Source organism: Xyrauchen texanus, chromosome 37 (assembly GCF_025860055.1).
Source record: "Xyrauchen texanus isolate HMW12.3.18 chromosome 37, RBS_HiC_50CHRs, whole genome shotgun sequence".
NCBI classification, from domain to species: Eukaryota; Metazoa; Chordata; class Actinopteri; order Cypriniformes; family Catostomidae; genus Xyrauchen; species Xyrauchen texanus.
Window position 1 is genome coordinate 9,033,279 of NC_068312.1, and position 15,397 is coordinate 9,048,675.

Below are 15,397 nucleotides of genomic sequence, written 5' to 3' on the forward strand. Positions count from 1 at the left end.
ATCGTGGTTTAAGGCGTTAACATGACCATATAACTTATTAACTATAATCGTTGTGAGATCGAGCATGTAAAGGCGCTCAGTGTTTACTTTCATGTGACATTCAAGCCCCATCTTAATACGTCTGTGGAAATTCTCAGTTTTTCAGATCATTGTGTGATGTCGAGTTATTCTCTTATGCTCAAAACGTTTGTCCTTTCTTCTAAGTGACATCATCAGCCACCACAAGAGAACACTTTGACTAACATTTCCATTGAATATGCCAAAAGGACTCTTGATGAATGATTTAAGTAACTTAACCTTCCCAGTGCCAGAGGTTTCCTCTCTGAACTCCAAACTTATGATGTTTTATGACACTTTTTAATGGGTACCATTTTACGACCTTAAAAAATAAAACTGTTTAACTGATCCAGACAGGAAGCAACACCATCATTGGATCACCACCACAAAACCTTCACTTCCTATTATCACGTGCAGATCCCGCAAGACTCTTGAAAAGAACAGCAACACTAATTGTTTTTACAACGGACCATATTCTGCGTAGATGTCATTTAAATTTTACATGAATTAAAATGAAGCATGTTGTACTGTTCTAATATGGTAGGTCATGTCTTATTTTGAACAACAACAAAACTTTCTTAACTTTTAAAACCCTCTTTCAGTGGGCTTTACTAACTTTCTTAATTGTATGTTGATATCTGCTGTGTTGGTGTCTGAGAGTTTGAGTTTGCTTCAATGACGGAGGCTGTAAATCTGTAAGCCTTTCTTTTGAAATACGCTTTAGTTCATTTAGCAGAACTTTGAGTAATAGCCTCTGTCTCTCTCCCTCTTCTTTGTTCTGTTTAAGTTCCCAAGTGAGTGCCAGATACACACAATAGTGCCTGTCTACCTCTGACAATGGCCCTTATGAATGAGCGAGAGAGAGGGGTCTGTCCTCATCTGTGATGCGTAATCATTTTCTGATGTCATCTCTGCAAAATCCATTTATCTCCAGCTTTTGTGAACCTGTGATCGAGACAAGGACGTGCAGAGATGGCCACATAAAAAGGGATATCCCTGTCTGCAGTGGCATCGCTACAGGAACCCTTCACCCTTAAAAGGCCACGTTTCAATTCTCAGATTTTAAGATTTAAATGGTCACTTAAAGGTACACTACAAAAGATTTTGCTTACATTTTTATTAGAAATGAACAATGCCATTACTGAGCCATAGATGCATGCAAACATTGATTTTACATTTAGAGCTGACGGATTTGATTTGGCGGGAAATATCCGGCTTCAGTCATTCATCCTTGCGTGTTTCTATCATGTCTTTCAAGAAAAGAAGACCCAGAAGCAGATATATTACTTGCGAAGTTGACACATTTTTCAGATACACATTTGTTAAAAGACTTTCTTCTCACTGTCAGTGACTGATATGGTGATCACATTTGTAAACCTCAAACCATCACATTTATCCTTGCAGAAGAGCAAATCTAAACCACAACTGATGTAAAAACCAAACAATCTTCCTCCACAAGTTACTTGCAATTTTATGTTTCAACCATAGTTGAAATGTTGAACGAGGGCCCAGATCTCCATGGTGTACCTTTTAAATAAAGTGTGTTGTGATAGACAGCATATTGGCCAGGCCAATTAATCAGCCAATATTTGGCCAATTTAACATTATCAGACATTATTCCATGAAGAAATGTCTGGGTTATAAATCACACCAAAATCAAAAGTTATATTTTAAGCCTATTTGTGTTTATTATATCATTTGAAGCCAGCACAAATGAAGCTCACTTCAACAAATACTACCATGATATATAATTGTACTTTACAAATGTTATATACAATTTAAATAATATAATTATAATTTCTAAATATTTTTGTTTCTTAAAGGTGCAGTATGTAAGATTCAGAAGCCCTTGTTATTAATGACACCTGTGGCCATTAAGTGAACTGCAGCCAGCTATCTGTTGCTCATGCTCGCACTCGTGTACACACTCCATAGTGGCAATGACGTAATGTACAAAGAGACTGAATGTGAACCACTAGCATGCTTCCAGATGAGGTAGCATAATTCAAATTACAAAATGATGATTGTTTTACTACAAACTTTGAGACTAAACTAAAACTGCTTATCAGGTAACATAGCATACTGACACACACATACAGCTACATACTACCAAACTATACCAGACAGTTTACTGTTGCACAATTGTATGTGTTGTAAGTCATACGTTGTACTACGATCAAGAAACCAGCGTATTTGCTTAAATTTACCCTGTATACCTGACTTTTAGTATAAAGTGAAGATCATTGGAATTATTTGAAAGTTATGAAGCAAGGTAGCTTGCAATTCATTAGCATTAGCAGGCAAGATCAAGTTAGCTAAAATTACACCGATCAATTCTTATGGCACTATATTTCACATGCTTTGCCGTTATGTAAGCTTACCTGTCCAATAAGAAGAATGCCAATTCAGGGACATTTTTGATCCCCCAAACCCTCCAAAGGTCCCTCCAGGAATCAAATGCCCTGCCGATGTTCACTCTAGTTTTCGCTCAACCACGATCAAGTTCCTGCTTAGCCAGATGGAATTCAGTAGATGTTTTTTTTTGGCTAACTCGGAGTATGTGAAGGAGTCTGTGTTATGCTGGGAGCTGGACGTTTGCTGGATTCCATCTCTAAGCTGACATTACCTAGTTTTGCAGTTTGTTGTCACTGTTGAATAGCGGAAGTACTGAGGCAAGGCTCTCGGGAGCGCACATAAACATCACATCCTTTGGATTTTCACGGCAAAAACGGCCCGCTCCCTTCACATGTAAATCAGCCTAGGCTTTAATAGGCAACCTATGAAGTCCGGGAAGGGCTCATTTCACATAGTAATTCTTGATGTTTAGTCTTTATAAATGGAGAATTATATCAGCAAATGATTTATTATGCAACTTGTTAGAATTAATAATGGTTTATATTACTTCTATTACCATATATGAAAACTAAACATTTAGAATAACTACGGTCTCTTCTTTTGTATTGTGTTGAAGCTGAGTTTGCTTTCAAGCCCTTTTGAATGCCTTTGTTGAAATAGGCATTAAATATTTATTTGCTATTATAAGCTACACATTCACAGTGTTCTAGAACCTATAAAGTATGAAATTGACTATTGTGCTGTGGTGTTTCTTTTGATAAATAAAAACTTTTGAGAGTGTAAATCAAAAATGTTTCAATTAAATTTCACTTTCTATAAGTTTACAGCGCTAAAAGTGCCCAAAGTTGAAGAAAAACATGTATATCGGCCATCGTTCACCCTGGGTATCGGCCCTAAAAATATAAAATAAAGACAAATTTGGTTAAAGTTTCTGTGTTTCTTAGCCAAGCTTTGGCAACTCTACCATTAAATACTCTGGAAGCAAACATCACGGCACTTGCTCTGGTGGCATTTAAAGAAAGCGAAGGGGAGTGGGGCAGTTTTCTCTGCGGGCCACTCTTTATCCTCCTGTTCTTAAATAGAGGGGGGAAGTGGGTGAGAGGTTAGGAAAGAGATGGGGGGTTTGAGAAGAGGGGATTTATTTGGGAGAGAGACAATAAAAGAGAGAGAGGGGAAACACAGAAAGAGAGTTGTGTGGGACTGTGAAATGAGTCCCAGGAAGTGACCCTGTTTGGGTCGTCTCATGTGGTCGTTAGAGATTGTCTCATTGGCAAACAGTCACACTCGCTCGCATTGGGGCCTCCCACTCACCCCATCTCACCACCAAATCACTCTACTGTATACTCTCTATACTTGTTTCTGTGTCTCTTCATCAATGTCATGTTATGTTGCCAGTTACTGATAAAATTCATTTTCAACCTGACACCAAGAAAACATTCCCTCACACCTCTTTTTAATCCCCACCTGTCCCTTTTCATTTACTTCTGACCGGATGCACACTCCACCTTGTGTTTTGGCTGCGTGTTTGTCCTGCCTGCGTGAAAATGTCAGAAAGTAACCTGAGCGCCTGTTGTGTGTCGGCCAATCATTGTTAATTCCTCCCGGCATTCAATTGGGGCCCAAAACATTGGTTGGTGTCTCTCAGAGAAGAGTGGTTTTCATTCAGGTTTTGTTGTCAGAGTTCACAAGACACCAAAGAATGTTTGATAATTTGAGCCACATTTAAAACGGTTGTAAAATGACCAATATATACACAACTGTGACCTCACATCAGTTGAATGTGATATTAATGCACCAAATCATAGAATAATCTTTGATCAATACAGTCTACAATTAGGATAATGAATGATGTTACTTAGTGGAATAGTTTTTATTGTGGTTATTATAACTATTATTATTAATAAGTAATAAATCGGGCTGTCAGTTGATTTCAATTTTTAATCGAATTCAATACATGACATAGGATTAATTAATCGGACACGTGACCATGGATTTCTGCCTCATTGTTCATAATGGCGTGCAACTATAAAAGCAAAATAAATGAATTGTTGTTCTTCCCCAATTATGTTTAGGGATGCACCGATCCGATACTTTTATAGGGATCAGGTATCGGTCTGACAAGCCCGATCCAAATCCGATACTGTGTGTTAGTCGTGTTCGTTACTGTCCAGCTCCAAAAATGACATAAAGAACCATAAAAACACAATTAAAGTAGTTCATATGACTCGTGCATTTTATTCAAAGCCATTTGAAGATGTGCAATAGCTCTGTAAATCAAAAAAGGCTGTTTAATAAGAAAATATTTAGTATGCACAGCGCCAGCTCATCAGTGAATGGCGATGCTCTGTTTACACACACTCGCGGCTATTTTTAGCCTTCACGCAGTGCGCAATACGAAAAACATCTCAAATGTAGATGCTCAATAGTTCACTTATAATTTGCATTTAGAATGGCACTGGAGGTGCATTTTACCTTGCCTACAAACAGACACATAAAGGACTTCCTGGAGAGTTCAGAATGTCAAAATAAAAGTGTGAGGGTTTAAAAGTTAAAGGTGCAAGATTGAGATATATTTGACTAATATCAAATATTATTATTTGTTTACAAATGATAATAATATTTAAGTATGATAATAAGTATTTAAGGAAAATAACTGTGTGAATGAAAAGTGAGCTGATATCTTAAAACTAAATTGAACAAAAAAGATATCTGAATCCTTTAAAGTCCAGATGCAAGTTGAAAAAATGTGCAAAAAAAAAAAACTGCATCAAAACAGTCAACTGCTGATGACTTATACTGGAATTACTGTTAATTTTGCTGCTGCATTATCCAGTATACTAGTTAATAATAAAGTGTTTTTTAATAAGCTATACATTTATATTGAAATAATGTGTAGTTAGAGGTTTGTGTTCCTTTCCTTATTAAAGAGTATGCACAATAAATAAAGATAATGTACAGCACCTTTACTCACATTCTGATATTGTCCTGAACTTGTTATATGCCATTGAGGTTTTAATTCTGTGAGCCTGTTTGGTTTAAAGATCAGACTTAGCTGCATGTATAGATGACAGATTTCATTTATTGGTTCAGTAAATGTTCCCATCATGACATGCAAATCTATTACACATAATCAACAGTCTACTTGCCCTCTGTTTGTGTCAGTTTGCATAAAGTCAGAGAAGATATTATCCTTTATTCATATTGACTTTTACTATAAACCAAATTATTCTATAAATAATACAAAGAATGTTCGGACATTTTTTTCAATCTTACAGCTTTCTTCTGTTTAACATAATGCATTATGCATACATTTTTTGGTTTCAATTACATTTTTGAACCAGTGAATATAACCTAAATAATTATGTTTTTGATTTTTTTTCAATTTTCCTGTATAGTGCAAATTATCCGTCAATTTACTGTAGATTTTCTTAATCGGCTAAAATCATGATGTAGGGCTACAACATGTAAACTGACAGTTCCTGAACATTTATTTCAGGAATTTATTGTGAATTATGAAATTTTGTATATGGAATATTGTATTATGAAAATGCCGGTAGTTAAGAACCACTGAATCAAAATATTCAATAAGACGTCAATGGTCATAAAGAATATTTTAGAGATTTAACAGACAACTAGTACATGTGGTTATAAAAGCAATGATTTGTTGGATCCTTGTTTCAGAGATTGTGGCTGTCAAATGTAAAATTTGCTAATGAAGTATAAATTATTGGGATAATTTAGAGACAAATGAAAAAATTCTGCACACTACCATAGCTTGCAAAACACGATCTGGAATTTATTTGCAACGTTTTGGTCACACAACCTTTATCATGCATACAGAAAACACTAAACACAATGCCAACAGGTTTAAAATACGTCATTAACAATCATGACAACAATGACCTGACCAATTAACAATTCTAATCAATGTCAGGTCCAAAGTGGAGGACCAATAAGACACCTCCTAGTGAATGAAGACATTAGAAATATTACATTCAAATGCACAGGATAAACCAGAACAACAAAATAAAAATAATAACAAGATTGTATAATAATCCTACATTTAAAAAAATATATTTTTACAAATGTAAAGTCATAAAAACACTATACTGTTAAAATCTTTAAACTGTCACAATATGAATACAACATCATGTTGAACACGTTTGGGATGATTTAGAGAAATATTTATAACAGTGAATCTCTCTCTCTCTCTCTCTCTCTCTCAGATATGCAATTTCAGGAGTGGCTACGTTCCCTTCGCTTCAGTGGAGGAGATGGGAAGTCTGAATTGGACAATCTGAAAACCCTCCTCCCCTCTCTGCCCTCGTCCTTCTCTCTGTCCTCTCTCTCTCTTTTTTCATCCTCTATTATAGGGTTAGGAGCACTAGCCTCTCTCACAACCTATTGGCTGGTGACCCGACCTCGACCAATCCAGCCTCCCTGTGACCTACAGGTTCAATCCATACCTGTACAGGTGAGTGGTACAGTATGATTGCAGATTCCTGCAATGTTTGGAATGTAATAATACTGCAATACTATGCTTACTGCATACTGCACAGTATATGTTGTATACTGCCAATTTGTTTTATAAAATAGTATGTGGAACAGTATGCGTCATGCAACAATGAACATTTCCAAAAATAGTTTGAATGTGTGAGTTGAGTCAGTAGCATCCTGGTATCATTGGCTGGATTTTCATCTTCAAAATAAATACTAGTTATTAAGTGTTTTTAATCCAATTTTGTGTAAAAGGGTCTTAACATTTGACAGTCCAATTAAATAATGACTTAAGAAGAGCATGTTAAAATTTTCAGTAGATATTGACTGTAGTTCATTCATAACATTCAAGTTGAGCATTTTGCATTCACACACATCTCTGAAAAATGTTATTGTGTTTTTTTTACTTTAATTATTTAGCGTTTGTTGCTGTACATATAACAGTAACACTTTACAATAGAGTTGAATTTGTTAATTTTAATTAACTATATTAGTTTTTTACGTTATTCAACTCATTCTTCAAACAACAAACACGATGTAATTTGTCCTTTAATTATTCCACCACAAGGTGGCACTCTTAGAACATAATGTTAATTCTAATATTTTCACTTTAAGTTCACTTTACCTTGGAATATTGACTTGTTGAATATCTAAATCCAAATAAAATTTTGTTTTAAAATATGAAGTGTTAACCCCATAGTGGTCATAATGTTTTGGTCCATCAGTGTAAATAAACACAACTTTATGCCATTTACCACAGAACTAAAAGTAAATAAAATACATGCTTAAATAATATTAATAAGAATAAGTATAAGGATAATGTTTTAAATCACAGTAAGTTTCAAGTTGTAAATAGGTTTGCAGTAGAACTTTTTCAAATCATATACACCTACACTACTATACACATCCCCCTATACCCTTGCTCAATAAGAACGAAAAGTAAATATTTAAAACATAACATTTTATTCAGTTTAGTGCAACAGAAAGCTTTTTGACAAAAAATGTCTTCAAACAATACATACAATGTCTTATCACCCTTGTCTTTGATTGCCAAACTATTTGTATTTCTGGCTTGGCTCGTTAGGACCAAGTTGTTTGATGGGCAGTTTGTCTTAAATTTGCAATAGAAATGACACACGTTTACACACACACACACACACACACACATTCATTAATAGTGCTCGCCATGTTCGCGATAAGTCACACTGCTGGCGTGCACTAATACTAAAGTTACCTTTGCTTTGGCTGTACATTTATGGTCGAGTTTACTCCAAAAGAGGTTTGCAGCAACTCCAAACTTCCACTCACGGTTAAGGTAAGGGAAAGGATTTGGTAATGGGCTCCCTATATCTCCAATGGCGTTTTGGAGCGACTGCCCCTTTTTGAAACAATGCCTGCAGCTATACCATTCTCCAAATAGATGGGCCACGCCTGAAGAAACTTATCATGATGCAATGCTTATTACAGTTCAGTACTGTATGGCGATATTACAGCAAATTACTGACCATAGCTGTGTCTCATTTTGAAGGCTGCGTCCTCCGGAGGTCGCATTTGTCAGCCACATACGTCATCGATGCTATCTCATTTCAGAAAAGCGAGTAGAACACTCCGAATGAAGCCTTCGAATACAATCTTCTTTCACAGGAATTTGAAGGATGCATATGGTATATCCTTTGTGGACACTCACAACCCACAGTTCTTTGCTTCAACAGAAATAAACATTAATTTGTCTAAAATAATTATGCCAATTTGCCCAAAAATATGATGTTCAAACACAAGTAATGTTAATTCCAAAGTTCCTCAGTCGATGGGTGCAGAGTATATAATATGAATAATTATAGTAATATATTATTAAAATATTGCATTATAGACTAAAAGTACACCTGTAAAATCTATTTGCTTTTCTCTCTACATCATTATAACTCTCCTAAAATGTACCTTATACATTCCTTTCCAAAGAAAATTTGTTCCCTTCTCACTCAAAGTGCTCGTGCTTGTTAAAGAGTGGCGTGCTGTCATAGCAACCATGATAAGTTCTGTTTCTGTTTGTCCTAGAAGGCCATCTCTTTTAAACAAGGCTTGTTTAAAAGAGGATACTTGGTATACTGCAGCCTTTAATGGACGCGTGCGTCCTTGCTAGCACACAGCCGTCGAAACGAGATGCAGCACATTACAGTTATTTTAGCATGACTCTCCAGTCTTTTAAGGATGGAAAGTTGATTATAAATTGATCATTATCTCTAAGATTTCTTTTGTTGTAGTTAACATTTTTTATCGATTCATATATACACAACAAAGAAAAACCCAACACATATACAACAAATCAACATTTGCAACATTCAATCCCCTCTAATATCCTCCCCATCTCCACACACCACTCCGAAAATGAGGGCACTCCATCCGGCTTCCATCCCCTTAAAATAATTTACCTGCCAATCATGAAACTAGTCAGAAACCAATTTTTTGGGTGATTATCCCACAAATTTATGACCGTCCCATCACCCAAAATACAGAGTCTGGGACAAAGTCAAATTTGATGCCTAAAACGACACACATACAACTCTGAACCTTCAACCAAAATTCTTGGATCTTAACACACCCCCAAGAAATATAGGTTGTGTCTCTGTCATCTGACAGGTGGGTGTGTCTTTAAGACTAAGCCTATACAATCTAGTGGGGCCCCAGTAGAATCTATGTAAAATCTTGAATTGCATAAGGTGCACCCTTGAATCTCGATGCAGACTTGACATCACTAGCCCACACTTCCTCCTCCAATACCAACTTTAAATCTTTCTCCCATAATCTCTTGATAGAAGTTAAAGCTCCATACCCCAGACTCTGAAATAACATGGAGTAATATACTGATGCCTCATGACCTTTTCCAAAAGCAGTAATCGCCTCTCCCAGAGTATCTGCCACTTTAAGGGAGTGTGTGCTACTCCCCAAAATAGTACAGAGCAGGTGGCACGGCTGTAAATATCTGAAGAACTGAGATCTGGGAATCCCAATATGTTGAACCAAATTTTCAAAAGATCTCAACACTCCACTCTCATTTAAATAAAATGTACTAATTAAACACTCTGGACACTTTTGTCCATACCTGGTGCAAATGCGAGATAACGGTGTAACTTAACTTTTCCGATTAGTTTGATAGAATGGCTTTGCAATGGCAAAAAGGGCAAGAACATCCTGATCAATACAAAACCAGGGAGGGGCTCTCTAAAGTGGAAGCGACCAATGAGCCAAATGTCTGCGACCGAATGCATAATAATAAAACAAAATCTTGGGTAGGCCTAGCCCACCTTTGTCAATCGGCTGATGTAAGTTATTAAAATGTAATCTGGGACGTTTACCATTCCAAATGATGGACTTCGCTATGCTATCAAATTGCTTGAAATAAGAAAGGGGGCCATGGGAGAGGTTGTAACAAAACGTTACATTTTGGAATACAATTAATTTGAAAAACGTTAATCTTCCCAATCATAGATAAATGTAATGAACCCACCTGTCCACATCGCTCGAAAAATGCCCAAATACTTAATGCCCTGTTTGGGCTACTGGAAGGCGCCCGGCTGAAAAGCTGTTACTGGGCAGTACGCTGTCAGAGCCAAAGCTTCGGATTTAGACCAATTCACTCTGTATCCTGAGAACTTAGATAAGGAATGAATAATTCTATAGAGGGTCTGGCATAGATCTAATGGGGTCGGAGACAACTAATAAAATATCATCTGCTTAAAGCAAAAGCTTATGCGCCACACCTCCTGCCACCACCCCTGGAAAATCCTCTTAAATTCTTATCGCGGCTGATAATGTTTCCAGGGCAAGACAGAACAATAATGGGGAAAGAGGGCATCCCTGACATGTGCCACTATCCAGAGTAATATAATCTGAAATTAATCAATTTCTTTGTACCGCCACTACCGGATGTCTATAAAGTAACTTAATCTATCCAATAAAAGAATTCCCGAACCCGTATATTTCCCAAATTTTAAAAAGATAATCCCATTCTACCATTTCAAACGCCTTTACGGCATCAAGTGGGATGGCCACGACCAGAGTCTGATCATTCACGCCCCCAAATAAACCCCATCAGATCTATATTTATAAGAGGCATCATAACTTAATAGGTTAGCCAGAATTTTTGACAATATATTTACATCTAGCTGGACCATATATTTAACAGTTATGCCACAGCGTAACAGTGATCGCACCAAATTAACAAAACATTTTAAAAAAGAGAGGGAAAAGCCAACACAGTGGTAGAGAGAGAGGAGAGAGGGAGAAAAAAAAAACACTTGCTGTTTCTCTGAAACACCGTAGCTTGGTCCTCGGCCACTCCTCCACCCTCTAATGGACGACAGCCGTTCCTCCCCGGATGGATCGGAGGCAGTCCTCCGGCCCCTGGCGGACGGAATTCCCCGCCATGGTTTTGATGGATGGTATGAGTCTCTCCTAGCAGCGGTAACCGCTCCAGGCACCTTAATGTTTGGAGCCCCTCCTCCCCTCGTGATCGCCATCCATCCCTCCGCATCCAGGTGGCTAGGCTCCTCCGTCCTCCAGCGGATGGCCGCGGCTGCTCCTTTGGGGTGGATGGTAGTGGCGAGACCTCCACTACGGTGCATTCCTCCTCCTTCAGCACCAGCGTAAAGGGATTAATGGAAAGGAGGAGGTGAGAACCAGCTTGAGAATATAAATAATGTTTTAATAAGAAACTTAACCAAAAAGACAAAGGTGTCGGACAGCTGTCCATAAATCTCTCTCTCTCTTTCGCACTGCAGCTTCCAGTCAGCCTTTATTCCCCTCTGAGGCTTGATTAGCCTGATTAGGGGCCTGTGTGAAGAATCGCAACCTGGCCCTGCCCTCCACCCTGCCACACTTTCCTTTACTCATCACCTCGCACAAAATCTTTATTGGATGATCTCAGAAATTTGGCCAGAATTGATTGGGGCCTGTGTCCCTCAGCGGATCTCGAAGCCGGAACTCTGTGAGCTTGCTCGATTTCCAGCTTATGGCCTGTTATGTCGAGCAGACTCAGGAAGAGCACATCTAGGTATTTCACCATATCTCTGCCGCCTTTGTTCTCAGTCATTCGAACATTGTTGTGATTCGGACGTTGTTTTGCCGGTTACGATTCTCAAGGTCTTCCAACTTTTCCCAAGGGTGCTCCAAGTTGTCACTACCGGGTTAGTAGCTAATTTCCTCTCCGATGACTCCAGAAAATGGATACGTTTCTCAACGTCCCCACTCTCGAATCTCACCAGTTTATGACACAAAAAGTATTAAAAACTAGCAAAGTGTGCAGAGCTCACCGTTTACACAAACGACCCTCGCATAGCGCCACGCGACTCACCCTATCTCTAAGATTGAATTATTGTCTTATTACCATAACTAAGATATTTCATAATTAATTTCATAAACATATGACCAGTTTTACACATATAAGCTAGTTTAAATTTGGCAAATGTAGTATATATTGCAATAGTCCCCCAGTCAATGGGGGTTGCGTCAGGAAGGGCATCCAGCGTAAAACATCAAAGTAAAATATGCACATCACAGCTTTGCCAACCCCTAATGAGAGCAGCCGAAAATAAGTATTTACTTTGCCAGAGGAGGATAGACTCCTCCAGCTGTGTCTGTTTCCTCCCAATGCCCCCCAAACTATATGTAACATATACGCACACAATAGAGTATATATTGTAAAAAGCATTAATTAAATCTGTATTGAATTATTTACCACATAAAATACAACAATGGTTTACATTGTATTAAAAGTGTGTGTATGTGTTTGTTTTCAGGGAGACCACAGCTGTAGGCGATCAGCTTTACTGAAGGATGACAATCTATTGGAGTTTTACTATGAGGACACAAAGACCGCTTATGACATGTTTCAGAGAGGACTTAGAATAGCAGGTTTGTGTCAATTAAACTGCTGCTAAAAAACATTCAAACACAAAAGTTATGTGCAATTATCTATCCTGTAATAGTCTTTTGTAATAGTAAGTTAGTGAAACCTACACTAGATGAATTTAGTGCCTTGCCTCTAGTGCCAGGATGTTGTCTTTTCATTTACTGCAGTGCTCTGCAAGGCATTTTTGGATCGATAGTGCTTTTAGTAACTTCCTTCAGTAAATGGATTGTGCAGTACTTTCTTGTTCGATTGTTTGTGTTTGAGTAGTTTTTTGTGCCTGAATGCATGAAACATCGACAGCATCCAATATACTGTAGAATATAGTAATCCTAATATAAAACCAAGCAGGTAAGAAATAATGAGAGAGAATGTATACTCAGTTGGTCATTAACTCTGGCAGATGGATCAGGACACTGACACAGATCAGCCATGTAGGAAATTGTTGCATATGGCAATGGTCAATATTATAGTTTGGCGGTTGTTATATTATATAATCAGATTTGACTGCAAAATCATCAGATTTAAAGGGATAGTTCACCCATAAATGAAAATTCTCTCCTCATGTACTCGCCCTCATGCCATCCCAGATGTGTATGGCTTACTTTCTTCAGCAGAACACAAAGTAAGATTTTTAGAGGAATATCTCAGCTATGTAGGTCTATACAATGCAAGTGAATAGTGACCAGAACTCAGAAAGTCCAAAAAATGACATGAGGCATAAAAGTAATCCATATGATAGGCGTGGGTGAGAAAAAGATCAATATTTAAGTACAAATCTTCACCTTTGACCAGCATCAACTAGTTGGTGGCCGAATGTGAAAGTATAGATTTACGGTTAAAAAAAGACTTAAATATTGATCTGTTTCTCATCCACACCTATCAAATCACTTCAGAAGATATGGATTTATCCACTGGAGCCTTCAAAATTCTAGTCACCATTCACTTGCATTGAATGGACCATCAGAGCTGAACTTTTCTTTTAAAAATCTACGTTTGTGTTTGTAGAAGAAAGAAAGTCATACACATCTGGGATGGCATGAGGGTGAGTAAATTATGTTAGAATTTTCATTTTTGGATAAACCATCCCTTTAAGAATCAGAATAAAGTATTCCAGAGAGCTGAGTAATAAACATCAATAATTATTTTGCTGTTCAGGAGATGGGCCGTGTCTTGGCTTTAGGAAACCAGGAGAGCCCTACCAATGGATCTCCTACACTGAGGTGTGAGCTTTGTGTGTTATAACACTTTTACAACTGTATAATAATTGTGTAATAACTTAACAGATGTTATTTAATGAACCAAACATTTCTCAGACAACTTTTGAGCGTGTCTTGTTCTGGTCTTATAATTGGTCTGTTTAAATGTTGACTCTGTTACAGGTAGTAGAAAGGGCACAGGTGTTGGGATCAGGTTTGCTGGCAAAGGGTTGCAAACCAAACCCAAAGCAGTTTGTAGGCATCTTTGCCCAGAACAGACCGGAGGTATGCTCTGTCATACACTTTCTCATTCACATCATCACAATTCATTCAACTTTCTCACTGGATTCTAATTAAATGGATAGTTCACCCAAAAATGAAAATTATTTCATTATTTACTCACCCTCATGCTATCTCAGATCTGTATGACTTTCTTTACATTTTGTGGATAATTTATGTAAAATTACAATTAAAACTGCACAAATACACATTGCTTCCGGCCAGAAACGCTTTTAAGGTGGGGCTTAGCGGAGGGTCAATTAGTGCAGACTGAACGCAAGAAAACAGGACAGATTGACAAATTGAATTGCAAAATGGATTGCTGTGAACTTTAGGATTGCTTAATGATATGGGAATAAGACAAACAATATTGACATCTAAAGCCACTTTTTAAATGGTCAAATACATGCTTTACTCATCTGCTATAATAATGCAGTATATGTCAATCTGAATATCTTAATTATTATCCTATATATTATATTTATTATTATTTGAATTGCTATGTATTGTTTAAATTGAATAAACTTTATTTGGGGGCCTTTCTCAACAAATATTAATATATGCTATTAATTCAATTAATTAATTACCATGTCATGTAATTCATTCGATTAAACGTTTTATTTGATTGACAGCCCTAATTAAAATAAAGTATTTCTGACTAAAATACAATATTTTCCTCTACTTTTCACTGAATGTTTTTGCTAAACATTCTGGGATTGCTTTAAACATTAATGATGCATGTGATGTCACCTTGGATTTTGGCCAACATGGCAGTGCATTTTCACTATCTAGTTTTGGGAGTGCACATATGATGCCTAAAAAGACTGTTGCTTAGGTAGACTGCTCACTAGGCTTTGGAGCAGTGCCAAAGTCAGAATTTGTGGAAGAGCATATTTTGTTTTTGAAGCATTTAAAAGTGACATATTAAATCTTGACAGTCAACCGCACACCTCAACATACTGTTGTTTTGTGATTAAACTAGGCTAATGGTTTTTATTATTCATTTACAATGAATTTTCACTCGCTTTAGTGAACGATCACTCTTTGTGTTGGTAAACAATGTTCTGAATTGTTCTTGTTTTATTTGTCTCCCCCTGCTGGTGTC

The 15,397-nt window shown here is 37.2% G+C and overlaps 1 protein-coding gene across 1 annotated transcript in view; it reads left to right on the forward strand.

Annotated features, from left to right (window-relative positions):
- The window catches only part of acsl2 (acyl-CoA synthetase long chain family member 2), a 48,561-nt gene that overhangs the window by 8,553 nt on the left and 24,611 nt on the right, over positions 1-15,397 (forward strand). The window contains exons 2-5 of the mRNA XM_052109137.1: positions 6,639-6,886; positions 12,705-12,819; positions 13,973-14,037; positions 14,197-14,298. Of these exons, the coding sequence (XP_051965097.1) occupies positions 6,641-6,886; positions 12,705-12,819; positions 13,973-14,037; positions 14,197-14,298 (528 nt within the window). The 5' untranslated portion in view covers positions 6,639-6,640. The remainder of the gene's footprint in view (positions 1-6,638; positions 6,887-12,704; positions 12,820-13,972; positions 14,038-14,196; positions 14,299-15,397) is intronic.